This window comes from Molothrus ater, chromosome 3 (assembly GCF_012460135.2).
Source record: "Molothrus ater isolate BHLD 08-10-18 breed brown headed cowbird chromosome 3, BPBGC_Mater_1.1, whole genome shotgun sequence".
NCBI classification, from domain to species: domain Eukaryota; kingdom Metazoa; phylum Chordata; class Aves; order Passeriformes; family Icteridae; genus Molothrus; species Molothrus ater.
This window is the reverse complement of record NC_050480.2, coordinates 35,237,911-35,257,467: the sequence shown is the minus strand read 5'-3', so window position 1 is coordinate 35,257,467 and position 19,557 is coordinate 35,237,911. Positions and strand designations below refer to the sequence as shown.

Below are 19,557 nucleotides of genomic sequence, written 5' to 3'. Positions count from 1 at the left end.
AATTGAAAGCTGCCTGCAATTGTAGCTTGTAGCCTTGAAAACACGAGAGTCCTTAAGTATCTTTAGTTCATTTATTACCTCATTTTTAGTAGCTTTATCTTACTGAGTGAAACCTAAACAGTCAAATGAGTTTACCTTCTTGAAGGTGTGTATTTGACTACTATTTAGTATGAGTGGAAGCAAATATAATAAAGGAATGGAACTGGAAAGGAATGAGGATGTACCAAAATGATGTGTATATATATGCACGGATACAAATGTCTATATATAAAAGTGGTATAGATTAGTTCTTGCTAAGGGTTTGATCATTAGAACTAAAAATAGCCAATAGAAACTTCTTAAAGAAAAATGGTCCTGAGTGATATATCAGTCTCTCTCTAAACTTACCTGCTGCATTTTCTTTTCTTATTGAACTGCCAAGGGCTTCCACTGCCTGTATTTTACATGAGCAAAATCAAACCTCAGCATTTGAAAGCAAATCTGAAGACCTTTTCAAAAATCAAAAATTTTGAAAACTGTATTTTTCTGATATACAACAAGTCATTCCAACTGATGCTTCAGTGAATGAACGTTTTTGTATACCAGAAGAACTTAATAACTCTTTTGCATCTCTAAATCCTATTAACGCTGGCCCAAGTAATGAAAATGCTGCATACTGGCTGATGAATGTTGTTTGTTGACTAGCTTATAAAATGGTTTATTTGGGAAAATACCTCTGAATTTATAAACCTCGGATAATAGCTGCCATAAGAAAGATTTCCAAAATAGTATGCAAGTAGATGTTGAATTACAAAAAGAAAAAAAAAAAAAACAGTAAAGGGAATAAAGCAAATAGATTTTGGAATTTTTTTTCACCTTTTTTCTGTTTCTCCCTGCCTCCATCTTGCAGTGACCTAACAGGCATTTCAAAGGTACCTGATTTAGGCCAGATCTGGATACTTTCAACAGATGAACTAAAGCAGAAAAAAAAAGTAGATAAATTGGGTTTTTTTTTGTGAAGAAAGAAGTACAAATGGACCACAATTTTAATTGGCACCATTCTGTGGCTTAAGAGTTTGAGAGATGGTTTTTGGAAATGTCACATAAGATTCACAGTACAGAAAGAATGGGGAGAAAGAGACAGAAGTTGTGTAGTTGGAGAGAGAGAGGAGCAAAGAGAGGGGAGGTGAATGGAGAAATAACTTACAGGAGTTACTCTAGTACCTCAAATATTAGGGTTTTTTTTTATTCTTTATAAAACTTATTTGTTTGATATATTATAGTTAGCTGATGAGATTTGGCAAGAGAAGTGGTCCTTGCTTTTTAAATGTCATTCCTTTGCGATTCCAATTTATATGCAAACCATTTTGTAAGTGTTGCTTACCAGTTGTATAATACATATATTGCACTAGTTCTTGCATTGTGTGGTGTGACTTCGTAGGAGATTCAAAGGTTGTGACAGACTGTTAGCCTGGCCTGTGTTCACTGTGTGTAAATGTTGATGATTTTAACTGTTCTGTAGTTTTATAAATTATTTTGATATTTTCTGTGCTGCATTATGAAAGATTTTACAGTGTTGAACATCTAATGGACTGTTCTTAAAGGCTCTCCTCATTGAATTTGCATGCATTTATTTAATGAGTACAGTTTGATAGAATTTAACTAGCCACATTGAAAAGACTGTTTTAAAACATATGATAACTGAATTCTGTGGGGAATTAATAAAGCTTATGAAGACTATGCAGTAGCTATTTTGATAGTAGTAGGAAACTGAAACAAAGAAAATTGGTCAAGAAAGAGTATGGTAGAACAGCTCTGAATCCTGGGTCGCAACAGGTTCTTTCCAGCTGTACAAGCTCCCAGGAACATTTCTCAGCCTAAGCTGAACTTGTATTTATTTAACTTTATTGTGGTATTTCTTCCTGCTTCTGAATTTATCAATAAAATCCTGGTTTTATTTAAGATAACTTGTGTATGTCTTGGATAAAATAAACAAACAAAAAAGCCCTCTATTCTTTCCTCTGAGGCTGTGAGTAGGATTGAGGCAGTTAATATTCTTGTGGTTGGACAGTTCATGGGAGAAATTTGAGATTCTCCCTGGACATGACCACAGACTTTCCAGGGTTATTATCAACAAAAGAGAAGGTAATGATAGAAATATAGAGTGTGTTAGTTACCAAGAAAATACACGTCTATAATGTGACTTTAGTCTAAGTTAAACTTGACTTTGCAATTTGAAACGTTCTGGATCATGCTGGGAGCTGGAAAGGTATCATCAACATGCTGTTGTAGTTTCCACAAAAGAACTTCACCTTGCCTGTAGGTTGTGGTTTCTGCATTTCACTCACTAAGAAATGGGATTTATGTTAATATTAATATTCAATGTTGAGAGCAAATACGTTCTGTCTGAGCTATACATTTTTTAAAGCTGGCAATATTTCAGTGTCAGAACCAAGTGGATTTTTACACAAAATGCTTGTCTCAAGGTGTGTCACTGTTGGCAGAAAAGGAAGAGTTGATGTTATGACCTGCAGAGCCCAGCAAAGCCAGGCTTTCTTTATTTAAATAGTATATATGGAATATCCACAAATCATATTTTTTTGATTTCATGGGAAGATACTATTATTTTTAGTCTTAAAGGGGCCAAGGGGTTAACATGAATCTGAATAATTGAACAGCCTGTAAAATACAAATTGGGATCAGATTTTCACAGCCATCATAGCTACTCAGAATTCTGTCAGCTTCTCCTGAGGAGGAAATACTAATGTGATTTCAGTTTCATGTTATTTTAAGAGATGTAAGTACTTCAGTTACCATCCCATTTGTAACAAGAATTTTGTGTTTTAAACAGGAAAACATTTCTTACCTTTGGTCAGAAGTTCCCTGTTTCAGGAGTGATATTCACAAAATCTGTGCACTGCCCATCTATTGTAGTAAGATGGAAAACCCAGCAGCATTAGTCTAGCTACAGTTGCCTTCTGGCAGTAGTTATTGTTATGCCCATAAGAAGCAGTTAGTCCTGCTGTACCTCATTGTGGGTAGGCAGGAGTGGCAGGGTAATATCTCTGCCCCAAGGAATTGCCTGTCTGCCTGGATAAGGCTACTGGAAAGGAGGATGTAATGGACAGAGATAACAGTATGTGATAGAAGATACATACTGTTTAAATGATTTTTGTTGGGTTGGTTGGTTAGGAAGTGCTGCGTCACCTGGGACGAGACCTTCAAGGAGAGAAGACAAAGTTAGGTGCTGGAGAGAAAAGCATGCAAGAGTGCTGTTACAGAGTCCAGCTGAGGAAGGAGCAGTGGGAAAGAGATTCAGAACAAGCAGCTGAGGAGCACAGCGTTGAGGGAGGCCCTGCCACAGTCTGGCTGCTCTGTGCTTTCTGCTTTGGCAGGTTCCATAGCTTCTCCTGCTATCTGGGGGTTCTGGTTCATTCTTCCCCAGCTGGTTTTCTTTAGACAGTATGGCTGGGGAGGAAGGAAAAAGCTGCACCGAAGTTCTTGCACTTTGAAAATTATGTTCTTCCTTAAATATGTTGTGATACAGGACAGTCCAGAAGAGAGGAATTGTCTTTGTTGAGACCTTTTAAGGGTTTTTGGTCTCTCTTTATTTGCAATGGGCCCTGAACCTTGCCTGACTTGTGCTTGTAATACCACAGTTTGTATCAGTCCCCACTTTTGGAGCTTGATTCTATTGTTTTCACCCATTGATTTTTTTAAAAAATACTGGAAGCTACACAAGCCCTGGAAATGTCAAATTGTGTTTCATTTTCTGAAATAGAATTTAAAGTTATTTATTTTACTAGCCTATATCTGAATATGTTTTTGACCCTTCTGCTTTTTTAAGTTGCTTTGTGAATGACCCCCTAAGAGAAAAAATGAAAAAAAAAGAGATTGAAAATTAATGAAGCTTGAAATATCCATCAAAGTACATAGCATAAATTAGCTAAGGCCAGACATTTTTCTTCAATACATTTTAGGTTCTTCCAAAATATTCATACTGACAGCATTATCCAGAATGCATTATGTTCATATGTGCTGAAGGATGAAAAATAGCTCAAATTATTAAATCGCCTTTGATTTGACTGCTAAAGTTTATTGGGGTACAGTATAGGAAATCAGCCTGTCTTGTCAGCTTGAAACTATCTTCCTGTAGAACCCTTGGATAGTTTAAATATTCTTTCTCTTCTGTTTTTATTTTTGGTTTTTAAAAATTCTTTCTTGGAAGTTGTGTTGTAGCACAAGTAATCTTCTGTGGCACTATGCTGACTGTACATTTCTGTACTGTACAGGAGTTTTGAAATACATGATAAATAAGCTACCATGTTTCCCAGTGCTTGAGATGCCCATTTACCCCTGCTCCCCACGTAAATGCAGATACATTATTATGTGTATATATATCCTGCCCACTAAAATGTGTAATAATTAATAGCACAGTTGAAATCAGAGTAGTTAATCAAAAAAAGATACAACCTATTTTGGTAGTCACTTTGAACTTCAGTGTGAGAGAGCCAGGTTTAAGAGCAAATGAGTACAGAGCCAAGTCTGGTATGATTTACTGCAAATACTTGGACCTGTAGAAGGATATCTGTTTCTTAATAGTAAGGTCTCTTAATTAAAAATTTTATAGTCCATGTTTGGTATTAGTTCATATATTGCTGTTTACCTGGAGTATGTCTGATAATTGCTGTTATAGATATCAGCCATGGTATTTTTACGTGTTATACTTTTATATGGCAAAATACAGAGGGGAAAAAACCCAGAAATAGTTGTGGTTGGATGATTTACTCAAAAGTAGACACAGACTCTCAGAATTTGCTGAAAGTCAAGAAGTTAGTCAATTTAAGCAAATCACAAGTGTTGTCTTACCAAGATTTTTCTGTTGGAAACAGGAAGGCAACTATACTATAGCATTTCTGTGAAAATGTACATTATTACTACAGATTCATGAAGTGTTACAGGTTGCCAAAGTAGTGATTACTTAAGGAAAAATAAAGATATCACAGGTTGTTGTCAGGTTTGTCCTAGAAGTGAGGGTCACAATACTGCTGGAAGCAGGGCAAATTTGAAACTTGCTTAAGATTGTTCTTAGATCTAAGTTAAGATCTGGAAAGGCAGAAGGAATATTTTTGGAAAAAACAGTGACCATGAAAACATAATGTACATGGAGGTATATTATATATATTATGAGGCTGCTGTGTATGCAGAACTTCTAATGAAAGTGAAATCTCTATTGGCATTTTTGGGTTATAATGGTGAGTAAATGAAAAAAAAAAGTAGACTAGCAAATTGTCTTAATGAAATGCAGATATACCTGGGGCTGTGAGGAAGCCACTTCTGCTGATTGTTGTCATGTAAGCATAGGACTGCTTGAGCAGAGACTTGGCAAAGAAGGAAGTGTGCTGCTTATCATGCCTTATTACACATCAAAGCTTTTGCCCTTGCATGCTTCCTGCAAAGCGTTATGACAAAACACTGGAGTAAGTGGGTGATGGATGGATGATCAGGTGCTCACACTGCAGGGGGATTGCAAGGCCTTATTGTGTAGGTGTGTTAGCTGATTGAACCTTTTGAAATGCTTAGCAGAATCAAGGCTCTTGCTGGTACTAAGGGTGACTGCATAAGACAATTTAGAGCTACAATTCTGAAAGGAGAGAGGGAGACACTTCTACTGTTTCAGTGGTTGTGAGAATCAAGATGACGTGCATTTAGTGATGAACTATGAAAAACTGTCTACTGATTAAAGGTAAGAAAACAGTAAAGCTTGCCTTCACTGCTTCAAAGCCATCTCAAGAATGTACCAGTTTTTACTAGAAGGAGTTGTAACAATTCAAGACGAATGAATTTTGTTCGCTGTATCTTTCAGGGATTGATGGAGAAGTGCATCTTCTGTATAGAAAACACAGATGCTGTTGATAATTCTAGGACTGCTTTATCTGTACTTTTGTCAGAGTTTTAGTAATTGTTACAGTCCTGTTTCTTGGATTCTTCCTCTTCTGTCGTTAATATAACAACCCTTATGCTTCCTGTTCTGAGGCACTGCCTAAATTTCTGCCAGCACAGTCATCATTTTCCCCAGTCTTCATCCATTTCCTTATTTGTTTAATGTAAATTCAAATATTATTTAGTCATCATTCATATTTTCCCATTATATTCTTTTATAGTGGCATATTTATCATGTATTAAAAGCTAATGAATGAAAGAGCTAGAGTTTGGTGTTTCCCAGCAAGATGAGGAACATCACCTAGCAGTTGCAAAGTTTTCCTGTACCTTGATGTACATGTGGGAGCTCAGCTGGGTAGCTGTGGCTCATGTCCTCGTTGCTGAGGCTTTCAGTAATGGCATAGCAGAATTGATGTTGTTTTGGGCATGTGTCAAATGAATGTTGCTTTAAAATGCTTTTCAAATAAAAAATTGAAGTCTTTGTCCTAGTAATGGCAGCTATACTAAGAATAATTGTTGGTTCTAATAATACACTTTATGTCTATTGTTTAGTTCTTTAGCCACAAGAATTTTAGCTGTTAACAGTTCATTTTTACTAGTAGGCTTATTTTAGTCTTATATGTTGGACATAATAATACAGAACAGCTTAGTAATTGCAAAAGAAACTTCATTGTGATTTCTTTTCTCTCATGATGGTGATTGTTGTTCTTGTTGTTTAGGAAACCTGAATTGACTGACTCTGCCTCTCTGCTAGAGACCTTCAAATTTCTTGAAAATGCAGCTGCAGACTTTAGTGATGAGGAAGATGAAGAAGATATTGAAGGAAGAGAGAAAACAATCATTGATACTGCAACAGTGAGTGGAAAAAATAATTGAAAAAGTTACGAAGAACAGAAAAAGTGAGATTAATGAGGTGCCTATAAGCAAAGTATATGACTGTGTATGTACACATGCAAATCATTAATGCATCTTTATGATGTCCCAAACAAGCATGTGTGCGTAAGAGGAATTATATATGCATTTCTAAGTTTTTGCATACAAGTTATGCTTTGCCATCTTTATTGCTGTGAGTTAGATTAAATTTTTCTAAAATTATCTCTTTACTATTCCATATTGACTTGTATTTTTGATAGATACTGGAACACAATTTTTAATGTATCAATGTCCTTTTTTACATTTCTCAGCTTAGTTTGAAGGTATTGTTCAAAACATTGCATGTCAATAATGATTCTTGAATATTTATTAAAAAATTAATGATACTTGAAATTACTTGTAAAAATTGTCTTAGATTACAAAACTAAAATTCACTTGTATTTATAGCTTGTGGAAGGAAGAGGTGTAACTGGAAGAACTCTAATGTAGTTAAGAAATTTTTTTGTTTGTTCAGTCAAATGCCTTTAACCTCACTCATGACCTATACTTTGCTATATGATTTATTCATATGATCACATAGATACATGCAATCAGTACTCTTCTTTAAAATTAACATTTATTCAGTGAATTGTTTCCTAAAAATTAAAGCAGATAAGAGATGATGGATGTGATTGTCTTTATGGTCAGCTTTAAGAATTAACACTAAAAAAACCATTAGTTTTATGGAATTTTTAAAGGGGATCTTTTCAGATCTTTCCTGTCATTCATGGACTGTGAACTAAAGTCTGAGACTCTTCTGTTAAGTCTTGTGTAAGACAATATGTTCACTATGCCTGCTGAAGAAATGAAGCTTGAAGTTTAGAATTGCTTCAGGTTTAGAAATTGGCTCTCTGTATTTAGAGGAGATACAATCAGTCATCCTCATGAGCTGTGGGATGTTGGACTATGTATTGGAGTCTTTACAGACTGACCCTTAGCAAGGGTCCAAGTCAAAACATTTTGATTAAGGTAAATTTTCTATTTTCGTAGAAGTAAAAATTGTGGTATGGTTTTCATGAAACACGGCATCAGCTTACCAGTTAGTCAAATAACTGCAAAGACTGTAGTTCATTTTGATTATTAATGAAAAAGTAAATTTGTGGAAAACTTAAAATTAAATTCTTCATTAAATTGTATATTTTTTTCTTTTACCAGAATTTGCTTTTGAAACTGAGAGGGAAATTCAGTTTAAACCTGAAAAGCAACATGTTTAAGTAGCAATACCGTCTGAGAAAGCATTCAGGATGGAATGACTTACAAAGTCTAAGAAAATCAGCTCTTGTCAGTTGTGGGATTTGGGGTTGGTTTATTTGTTTCCTGGAGTTGAGCCTTGGTCCGCATAGAGAATGATTTCAGAATTGAAAGTTAGCTATTTTCAGAGAAGCAAAGTGCGTTTGGTTTTACTGAAGTCTTTTCTGTGGCATTCTTGAGTTTTTGTTTGTGTGTTTTATGTGTTTTTCAGAAATGTTTTAAGAGAGAGTTTGTACATTTATAGTATTAAAGAAAAAGACAGTAGTGGTGTAGATTACTGTAGGTTATTATCCACGTGATTGATTATTGATGGTCACAGGAAGAAAGAGTTACACACAAGTTTCATTTTCACTTAGAAAGTGAAACAAAGTCTGTGTACTATTCCAGATTTACTTATTAATGTGTACTTTTCTGCTTCCTCTTCAACTTCCTGTTTGGATTTTGCATAGAGGACAAGACAGTACTGCTTGGATTAAAAATATGTTTGCAATTTAATTCAGCATTTTTTTCCCTCTACTTTCTGACCCTTCAGATTGTAAGGAAAAGAGTGCTATCTGACAGCAGTGAAGACAGAGATACAGAAGAAGCTTTGAAAGAGTTTGACTTTTTGGTTACCTCAGATGATGGTGATGCGGAATCGAGAAGTTCAGGAGATGGGACAGACTGGGGTAAGGAAATTTGATGGATCATACCAGGAGAAAAAAAAAAGTATGCTAAGAACATATTGTGACTGATCAGTTCATTGAATGAGATCTCTGTTAGGATCACAGCATCTTTTGATTATTTCTACTATTTCTATTTTTATTTTATTATCGATAAATAATTGGTAGACTGAAGTCCTCTTGATATAATCTCATTTTTTCTGTAAACTGCTTCAATGTAAAGAATCTTCAAGGTTTCTGCCTTGCGTCATTTTTCCTTTTCATTAATTCTAAGGCAGATAGAATTTAAATTTTATGAGTGGCATTTCAATGTATTTTTCCAGTGACCCATGCACATGAAGGGCTCTGATAGAGCTGTATTTTACAATTATGATATGAAAGTTATTTTGTCATCTTTGCTTTTTCTCTTGGATGCAGAGAGTAATGTGAGTCATAAAATCCAAATGAGTTGTACTCTTCTTGTGATTAGTAATTTAGTTAATATGAACTGTTCAGCTGCTCAAACTTTCTTTTATAATTTAGCAGAATAATATATCTTTAGGGCCACTAGTCATAGAGAGACATTTCACAAGCTGCTCTCTGTCCTTTGAGGTTCATGCCCTGCAACCTGATTGCCACCATCTCCACTTTACCTTGACATAATTATTCTGCCTAAACCCTTGGTATAGAAAAGGGGAGAAAGAAGAGAACTGGTTAAATATCTTGATGGGAAGTTGATTCCTACTTAAGCTGCTCTGGAAAGTCTTAAGGATAGGTGAACATGGAGCTATTGAAGATGATGGGAAACAATTGAGCTTTACAATGGAGCTGCAGCTGTGACAGACCGATCAGCCATGGTAGCTGTGGCTCTCACATGGGCATCTCCAAGAAGCTGTATTTCACTGAAGCCATGTCCATCTCCTGGTTGGACTCCAAGTTATTGTTCAGTGTGGTGTAGTCTCTGCTTAAGAGGATGTTGTAATATTAGATACAGCAGTCATATCTGCTGATCATTATATATCAGCATTCACCCAACAAATCTAGAAATACTGCTCTTAAAAAAAAATTGGATACTGCTCTTTAATAGTAAAATTTTATCCATTTATACAGGGTCAGTGCAGCTATTGCTTGTGTCACCAAAATTCAGTATGCCAACAGGAGCTTTTTGTTCTCAAATTCACACTTCTGGTTTATTTTTGCTTTCATTGATGACAGCTGAGTACAAGTGAGCAGAAGTCTAACATTTAAAATAAATTGTTATTAAAAGTAGTTCTTTCATTTCCAGAAATGCAAAAAGGTTTGTTTGTGTTGGAGGTGTTCATGTTTTTCAATTACTTCTTTCACAGCCTGTGTCTTTTATGGTAACTATGTAAGACTTAGCTTCTTCAAAGAACTGCTGTTGTAAATCACTTAGGTCAGCTTAAGTGAAACTGTTAAATGTAGTACAGTAGAGTGATGTTGTAGTGAGGGACAGCAGCAACAGAGGAAATTCTTTCTTCATTTTGGATTCCAAGTATTATTGTTCAGTTACAGTAAACGGTTGACCCCATTTGGCTTGAAAGGTCCTCAAATGTTTTTGGTAATTTTTAAGCTATTAAGCACTTGAATAGCCATAGTTCAGGATCTGCTTCTGAAGTTGAATAGTATCTGTGGGACATGTGGGAAGCATACTGGGACAGTCTGCAGAAAATTAATATATTGGGTATTTTCCTGGAAACAACCTAATAAAAATCTATTTAGACTTTTTTTTTTTTCTGGAGGAGGCAAAAAAAGTCTTGTCTAGCCAGGGAGGAAAAGCATGATTAAAACTTATGACCTAATTCCAGAAAGACTAGATACTTGTTTCTCTGAACTATGATTTTCTCATATATTTTTGAATTCATTATGCAGTTCTTGCTCATTAGTGGTAATTGAGGTATATGCATTAAGAGGACATTACTTAGCCCATATACAATCCATTTTAGAGTCTCTCTTCAGCTTACTAAGGCTTATTTTCATAGCTTTTCTAAAAGACTTAAACTGATAAACTTTGTCTTAAGTTAATCTGGCACTCCATGAGTATAGGATCACGACTGAAGGGTTCAAAGGAGTGAGAGAGCACCTTAAAAAGTATCTTTTCCCTCTGTGATGCAAGTCTGAGCAGAGTCAGTCTCTGTTTTCTCAGAATCTGTATATCAGGTAGTTAGAAGCCACACTAAGATGCCTTTTTTTGGCATCACTGAACTCTCACAGTAGTCTCAGCCCCTCCTTGAAGCCCATCTGCTCCAGCTGCCTGAACAGTCTTAGTGGCTCGCTTAGACTTGCTACACTATGCTAATAATAGGTATTTAGGACTCTACCTAAAAGGTTTCTCAGCATTAAAAATATTGTCTTGGATACAGTTCTCCAAATTGTGGTCTATGAGTGCCCAACACAGGGGAACAGTCACTTCCTTCACCCTCTTGGTTACATTCTTGTTAATACAGCCCCAGGATATTGTTGGTTGCTTTTGCTGCAGGAATATGTTGCTGAATCCTGTTGAATTTGATGTTGATAGAGGATCCCTAGGTCTTTTTTAGCAGTATTCATTTTTGACAAGTCAGTCACATTAATAACCTGTGTGTGGTTTTTATCTTCTGGCCAGTCATAGTGACTCCTTCAGACTGTGATTGATAGTGTTGTGCTTCCTCTACAGACATTTAAGTTCTGCAGCTTAGTCTGAGAATAAGTTTATTATTGTTTGTATTTTGAAAGATCTAGAATAGCTTATCAATGTAGAAAGCAAACTTGGTCTGAAAGGAATTAATCTTTAAATAATAAAGTTAAGATTTTAATGAGCAAAACAAAGCAAAAAGATAATGCATTTCAAGCTGTAATGGTCAAGAAAATATATACAAGGAAGAGCTGTAATACCTCCCCTCCTCTCGCGAATTATTTCTCTAAGCTGCTTCAGGACAGCCTCCATATGTGGAAAAATTGCTTGGGGGATTTGAACTCACGTAACATGTTTTGCTCAAAATCTCTGAATACTCTAGAATTGGAAGGATTCTTCTATTCTGTATCATGTGACAGAGGAAACAATTTGAGGGAGATGTTTAGGAAAAAAAACAAATCCAAACGAAAATATGGGGATGTTTTTGCATTAGGTACCCTGAAATGTTTTTGACTTCTTTTCCAAAGATTACTACCTCAGGCCTTCACCTTTTTGTAAAGTTTCATGGCTTTAGTGGTCTAAGGGTTTATTTAAACCATGATGACATGAATATTGTGTTCCAAAATTATTTAAATGTGCTACTGCTTTGTGTAAATGACAATATAGCACAAAAACAATAAAATGAGAATTTCAAATGCAGTACACAACATCTGAGTTGTAAAGTTATGTAGACGAGTAACATAGCTGTTTCTTCTAGATGTAATAATCCTTTCCCCGGAGGAAAGAAAAAGATGAAAAATGTGTCCTGATTTATTATAAAGTAAATGTTGCTTACATTTATGGACAGCTATGTGCTTGGTTATGGGAATTAAACATGTGAAATTTCATCTCAATTTTTAATAAGAACATTCTGAGCAAACAGAAGTGGAATGTGAGTAGCAGTTTTGCAGCTTTCACAGGCTTGGTGCTATTTCTGTCTGTTTAAAATGAAAGACAAACGTTGACAGCAGCTGTTGCCTCCTTCAGTGGAGATCACTCGGTGACATTATTGAAAAAGGATGTTTCATTTGTTTCACTTTGTTTAGAAAAGGAAGACCAGTGTCTCATGCCTGAAGCCTGGAATGTCGACCAGGGAGTTATAACCAAACTCAAGGAACAATACAAAAAGGAGCGCAAGGGGAAAAAGGGGGTGAAGAGTAAGTGGAAAACATTGCACCTTAAAATCATAAATCTCACATCTTTCACACCCTTAATTCTATCTCTCTTTCAATGTTTTCCTAAAATTACTTACTCTTTTACTTTGCTGCTCCTGACTGCTTTCCTGTTCACCAGTTCTCAGGGGTTGAAATTAATGACAGACGATCAAGTTACCTACAATAAATAGTTGGATTAGATATAACTTCTTCCAACCAAGTGTTGGATTAGTTAAAAATTCTTGCTTTGAGCATGTTTTGTACTTTTGTTATTCAGATATTTAAATTGTAAAAGGCATTGTTTTAATACTTCACGCTTTAATACAGAAGACTTCAGAATCCTTTCTTAGCTGGAAACATGCCAGTTTCACAGGATGAGTTAAAGTCTGGTATATAAATAAACAAAGAAAGAGACCAAACTGGAAACTCTCTTGAGTATCCTATTAGATGACAGTGGGAGAAAACAGGTTAATTTCTACCCCTGTTTATACTTGACATTCACAACATGAAAGTCATGCTGTCATCATAATTTGTTATGCAGGGCTCGAAATAGGAAGCAACTATGACCATCAGTTTATTTGTAATTCACAGGATTTATTTATTGACTTTCATACCTCTGGGACTAGCATTCAAAAAAGTTGGGTATTTTTATTAAAAAAAAACCACCTGTGAACAGTATCTGAAATACAGTTTCTAGCCCTGTATTTTTTTGTTACATTTCTTGAAAAACAGATATGTTTTGTAAAATCAATTGGTTTTGATAGGTAAGCCATTAAATTTTTTGAACTCAGATGGAGAGTTTAGAATGAAACACTGTATTCATGGCTGTGTTTCAAAGACCTAGCCATATTGAGAATTCATGTGTGAAAGATGTATATTAATAATATTGCATGTAGCCTGGTAAGAAATTTCAGGGATGTTTCTCCCTTTGTGGCAAGATGCTTATGAATACCAAGGAAATTCTCACTTCCAAAGAGATATGCACAATGATGTAAATATGTCAGAGCCTCGCATTGAGGCTGACTTGTTTTATTACTTTTTGCATTGATATTCTCATTAGCTGCTGCTCAGCAGTTTGGCTGAAATTATGTTATGAAATAGAAAAACTAAACATCTCTTTTTTTTTTCCAAATTAAGAAAAAAAAAGTAAATAATTACCATGCTTTAAATTTCTTAAGTGATATTTTTGTCATCTTTGGAAAAATTTAATTTACTGGAAGTTAATTGCAAGTCTGACAAGAATCTGAGCTGACTAACCAAAGTGTTCATGTTTAACAAAATTGATTCTAAATTTCTTTATGGTTAAAGATAGACAGGACATGCCAGTATATGATTACAAGGAAAGTGATTTTTGTAACTTGTCTGTTATTTTTAAAATACACAGACATGTTATGTAGTTCAGGGTAAATAGCTGTGGGGTTAGTCTAGCAGAAATTATTTAATCCAAGTGTTGAAATTCTGTTCTTGAACAGCTGTTGTCTTTTTATTTTTGATGATAAAACTTATTGTTAATATAGATGCAGACATTATTGGAATATGTTTTATATCATTATGATAAAAAATCACGATGGAATGGCAGCAGTCAGACATCCAGTGCTCCTTCATGAGGATAATTGCTGCTCAGTACCTTTTGGATTGATTTGATTGGTTTGATCTTGGGAGACAAAGTGGTTTACTGCAGCAGTGAAATTAAGCATCTTTCCATGGACAAATCATCACTGGAGGGCCATCAATGCAGAAAAGTCAGGAAGAATCGGAGCCTGTTTTCAGTTATTCATAATATTGTGCATAGTGAAGAAGAATGTGAGGGAGGCTGTCTGGAGAAAAAAGAAGGAACTAAATAACATTAAATTTTACAAAGTTTGTTTCTATGACTTTATTTTCATCATATATGGTGCTTTGCCACTGAACTTCTACTAAGTAAAATACTGGTTTTATAAAGCAGATATTATAGTAAAACAATCTTGCAAAATCCTTCTTAGTGTTTTTCTGGATTGAGTAATATTTTGGTGACAGACAAGTTAAATACATTTTAGTGTATTATCAGTCATTATGATTAGGGTGGACAAAGTAGCATTTGCAACTGCATTAGTAAACTCATGATTTTGCAAGGCTGTAGTAAACATTCCTGTGAAGTAATAAGAGAATAGAATCATAGAATGGTTTTATGAGAAAATACATATATTAGAGTACACTACTGTGTTAAAGCTGCTTGAAAATAGCTGTATTATTTACTGGTCTAGGAAAAAAACATAATGGACTATGGGTAAGACATTTTCCCATTCTTAATTAAACTTACAACAGGAAAAACTACCGAAGATATGTTTCAGCCTCAATCCTATATAAAACAGTCAAAACAGGGATGTGGGAAAATGATGGAGCAAAGCACAGGTAAGTGTCAAGAAGGGCATGGGTCTTCACCATATGTAGCTTCAGGAAGTAGGCCAGTGAATCCAGTTGCATTTTTATTTTAATATAAGTATAACTTTTTGGATTATATAGTTCACGATACTACACTACTGCACAAATAAATTTAAATTAAAATGTTGTTGTAACAATATGCTGCACAAAGTACCTGATGCACAAATCCTAAAATATTCATGGATGTCAGCTATTGTTTTAGCAAAGTAAATATTCGAATTATCTAAAGTATGACTCAGTTGGCGGCATTCTTCAGCATCCCGTACAAGTAGCACTATGAGTACAAGTAGCACTATGAGTCCATTCATATGGGGAAAATTGTGCGTTCACAATTCTCAGCTGCTTCTATCACTTTCTTCTTGAAATTCATTTCATGCTGGATGATTAGTTACTGCTGAAATAAGTGCTCATTAGTTTTTCTGTGGTAATGTCATAATGCAAGGTAGGATCCATTGTTGCATGTCCTGCTGTAGCATATCTGATAAAAGGAGTGTCATCGTGAACTATGCCTAAACCCTTTAATTTTTTGTTTTTTTTCTGGTTAGGGCCCAACAGGTCAAAGCTGCAAGATATGCTTGCAAACTTGAGAGATGTTGATGATCTCCCTTCATTACAGCCATCTGTTGCACCTTCTTCTAGGCCCAGTAGTTCAAGGCTCATTGAACATGAGATAAACAGGACGGATGAAGGTAAATATTAAAAAAGTACATTCCCCTTCATAGAGGGTGGATGTTTGTAGTTACTTAAGAATTATTCTCTCTGACTTTCCAAGCACTTTACAAATTCTGATTCAGTATTGCAAGTTTTAGGTATAATAGATTACATTCTTATTCCTCCATTACGGTCACTATAAGTAAGGTCAAGACACCTACCTAAGTTCAAGTCTTGGCTGAATATCTTTGAGCACAATGAAAAAAATAATTTGGCACTTAGTGGCTTTGTAATATGACCATCCTAAATCACTTGCTTTTGTTTGTGCTCAAGCCTTGCAGACAAGTGTGGGCCAGAAACTCTGAGGACATAAGAGCATCATTTTTTTCCCCATTGACATAATTTTAAATGTATGTATGTATAGATAACACACACACAAGCGTGCCCTTTTTTCCAAGGTGCAAAGATAGAGGCTGTGCAGGTAAACACAGATGCCTTACTATAGCTTTCAAAAGCACGTGTAGTGAAGCATGATTGTGTAGTGAATCATACAGAACAACTTGCAGCTTGCCAGTGTATTGATTTCCATAATGTGTTCCAAAAATTAGGAGAAATTCTCACAGGGGCTAGTCCAAGTGAGAATTTCTCAAGCTAGTCCAAGCTTGTCCATGGCTCTAGTATGGAGAGCCATGCATGCATCTTTGTAATGAAGCACTACTATTAAGTCTGAAAAATGCTGAGTCATTCATTTGATTCAATATTTGAATTGCTATAATATAGAGCATAATAACACATAGGATATGAAGCTATATTAATTTGTCAAACATGGCAGCCTTCCAGTACCTAAAGGGAGCCTGCAAGAGAGCTGGAGAGGGACTTCTTATGTGGGCATGTAGTGACAGCACAAGGGAGAATGGTTTCAGACTGAAAAGAGGGCAGGTGTAGATTGGTTACGAGGAAGAAATTCTTTACTGTGAGGGTAGTGAGACACCGAACAGGTTGTCCAGAGAAGCTGTGGATGCCCTGTCCCTGGAAGTGTTCCATGCCAAGTTGGATGGTGCTTTGAACAACCCCATCAAGTGGAAGGTGTCCCTGCCCATGGCAGGGGGCTGGAACATGGTGATCTGTAAGGTCCTTTCCAACCCAAACCATTCTATGATTCTGTGATATCATGTGCTCTATTAAAATGGTAAATATGTGTTTTGAAAAAAGTGCAAAACATGAGTTCCACTTAGCAGTCTTTCAGTGAGAATGAAAAAGTAGGTCGGCCAAGTTATAATTAAGATGCATAAAAAGCCCTGGTGTGTGGAATAGCTACCAAAGATCTCAGTAGTTCTGCTTCCTTCATGCTCAGTGATTTTCTTCATGAAAGAAGGGGGTAACTTAGCAACGCTTTGTGAAGTGGAAGAATTTTTTGTTGAATGTTCCCTTTCCAACTTTTCTCACATGTACTGAGAGCTGTATTAGCAGAGCTCTATTTTCATGTCCTTTCAGTAATGTGTTTTTTAATTCAGAGACTCACATGGATTCTCACAAAAAAAGGACAGCTGATGTTAGCTGTGTATTTATAAAGCTGAGACGCCATATTTTGGGCACACATTTTTTTATTCTAGGAAGTTTTCAAATTTGATGTCTTGTATGTATTGTGTGTTAAGTGAAATATTGCATTGTGAGTTCAAAAGACAGGAAAAGAAAACTGTAGTGTAAACTTTGGGGTGGAGGAGGTAAAAGATGTTTGTGATGAAAAGGTAATAACTAAGAGACCTATTCGAAGAGCAGTGCTTGAAGGGCTTTGATTTAGGCTGCTCCCACCAGCTGTTTTTGTCTACATTTTTGTTGCTTCTTCAATATCTATTTGCTATATTTTGTAGTTGAGTTGGGGAAGGTGATTTCTGTGTTTCTTGTGCACTTTATATGGATTAATGGTAGCACGCCCTTCCTGCCCGTGGCTGGCTCCGTTTACTGTCTGGAGTCGCACACATCTCAGGTGTAGGTGTGTTCAGAGGGTGCTGCTTATTGGTAAGTACAGTGATTATCTTTGGAATAGCTGTTTTTCTGTGAATCTCTGTGGTTCTTTTTGCCCTCGGCTACTTGACAGATATGTAGCATTCTAAAAGTGGAAAATGTGCTTTTATTGTACACCATAGTATAAATCTGTGTTTCAGGATTTTTTTGTTTGCTTTGTTTTCTTGCAGTGGAAGCTTTAACATTCCCTCCATCCTCAGGGAAATCTTTCATTATGGGAACAGATGAAGCCCTTGAAAATGAACTGGGTCTTGGAGAACTGGCAGGCCTTACAGTAGCAAATGAGGCAGATTCACTGACTTATGATGTAAGTGGTTATTAATGGTAACTCAATGTTCTTCTGTCTTGTTGAAGGCAGATGCAAGTTACTTGTGTATAGACTCAGCAGAAAACATTCTCCAGTTAAAATTACGCTGCTAGAGGATGTCACAAAGTTTTACTTGGCAAAGGAGTCCTTCCCATACACAGCAGCATTCAAGCTCTCTACAAGCCCCTCTCCTCTCATTTGCCTGCCATGTTATGCAAGTAGTTGAAAGTAAATTAGTGATAGTGGTACATCTGGGCACATGTAACTCCAGTGACTGAGCAAAATTAGGAGTATCATGGCCAGCAGATTGAGAGACATTTATGTCCCTTTTACATGGGCTGTATGCAGTTTTGGGCCACTCCACTTAAAAAGGGTTGTAGAGAAATTGAGGAGTATCCAGTAGCTTCTGACTGATGAGTAGATGTTAAGGGAGCTGGTCTTGCTTAGCTGTTAGGAGGCTGAGGAGTGCTTGAATAGCAGCCTGCAGGTATAGGGTGCTTGTAAGGATGACAGAGCCAAGCTTCTCCATAGTGCCAGGTGTTAAGGCAGGAGAAAACAGCAAATGATGGCTTGGGAGGTTCAGGTAGGACACTGGGGGAGAAAGTTACGTAGTAGGTGATACTGAAACAGAGAAACAATGGAATCCCTCTCCTGGGAGATATTTAAAACTTGGCTGGGGCAGAGCTGTGGTTTACATTACCTCTGGTGTGAGCAATAGTTTCATTTCAAACGGGAAACTGGACCAGAACTCTTAGGAGGGTTTTGTGGACAGCACTTCTGTGGCCTTATTTTTCTTGCACTGTTTATGAAAAAAATCTTTCTTAAAATTACATCTTTTCAGTTGTATGCAATTTTTTTTCTGTATTTCTGATTTCTTGGGAAAAGACACTTCAGGTATTAATTTATTCATCTGCTCTTGTGTGATCTGTCAGCTTCAGTTTAATCTTGCTGTTGCATTGCCCAGCTGTGTCAAGGTTGAGGGATTTCAGAGATAATTTTTAATTCTCGGATGGGGATGAATCCTACCCTTCAGTAAATCTGATTCTTAAATAATCATTATCTGGGATTTTACCATGACAAATTAAATCTGAGACTTTGGACATAAGATGCAGGTCCTTACTTTGAGGTTCTGTAAAGCAATGAAATACATAGTTAATAAAATCTTAGACTCATTTGAGAGTGCCACTGCAGAGATGTGCCCTACCACTATAGCAAGTTTCTGAACATGTGATATGTTATGAATCATCAATATTGCAATGAATGCAGAGCATTTCTGCTAATATTCAGTATTTCAGTATTATCTCCCAATTTGTCTCAGTTCCTAATGTTTTTAAGAACGAATTGTCCCTAACTATGTCTTCAGAAAGGGGTACAGTAATGTACAAATAAATTGCTGTTACAGGTACTCTTAAAAATCCAAGGCTGGATTTTAAATTCAGAGAACATGACAAAGCTAACCCATCTGTACAAGATGCTTTCATTGCTTGACTTCATTGTGCAAGTGTCCATATAAATGTTGTGTTTGTTCATGTCTCTGTATCCTGAACTAACAGCTTTCATTTATGGAATAGCACTTCTTTATCCACTCCAGTCCTTTCCTGC

The 19,557-nt window shown here is 36.1% G+C and overlaps 1 protein-coding gene across 4 annotated transcripts in view; it reads left to right on the top strand.

Moving 5' to 3' along the window:
- Positions 1-19,557, top strand: part of STRN (striatin) — a 69,152-nt gene that overhangs the window by 30,209 nt on the left and 19,386 nt on the right. For 2 of the 4 annotated variants that reach the window (XM_036379979.1, XM_036379978.1), the window contains exons 6-11: positions 6,642-6,777; positions 8,618-8,753; positions 12,444-12,554; positions 14,856-14,942; positions 15,518-15,661; positions 17,819-17,955. In XM_036379979.1, coding sequence (XP_036235872.1) covers positions 6,642-6,777; positions 8,618-8,753; positions 12,444-12,554; positions 14,856-14,942; positions 15,518-15,661; positions 17,819-17,955 — 751 coding nt within the window. The remainder of the gene's footprint in view (positions 1-6,641; positions 6,778-8,617; positions 8,754-12,443; positions 12,555-14,855; positions 14,943-15,517; positions 15,662-17,818; positions 17,956-19,557) is intronic. The other 2 variants (XM_036379980.2, XM_036379981.2) reach the window with 2 other exon arrangements.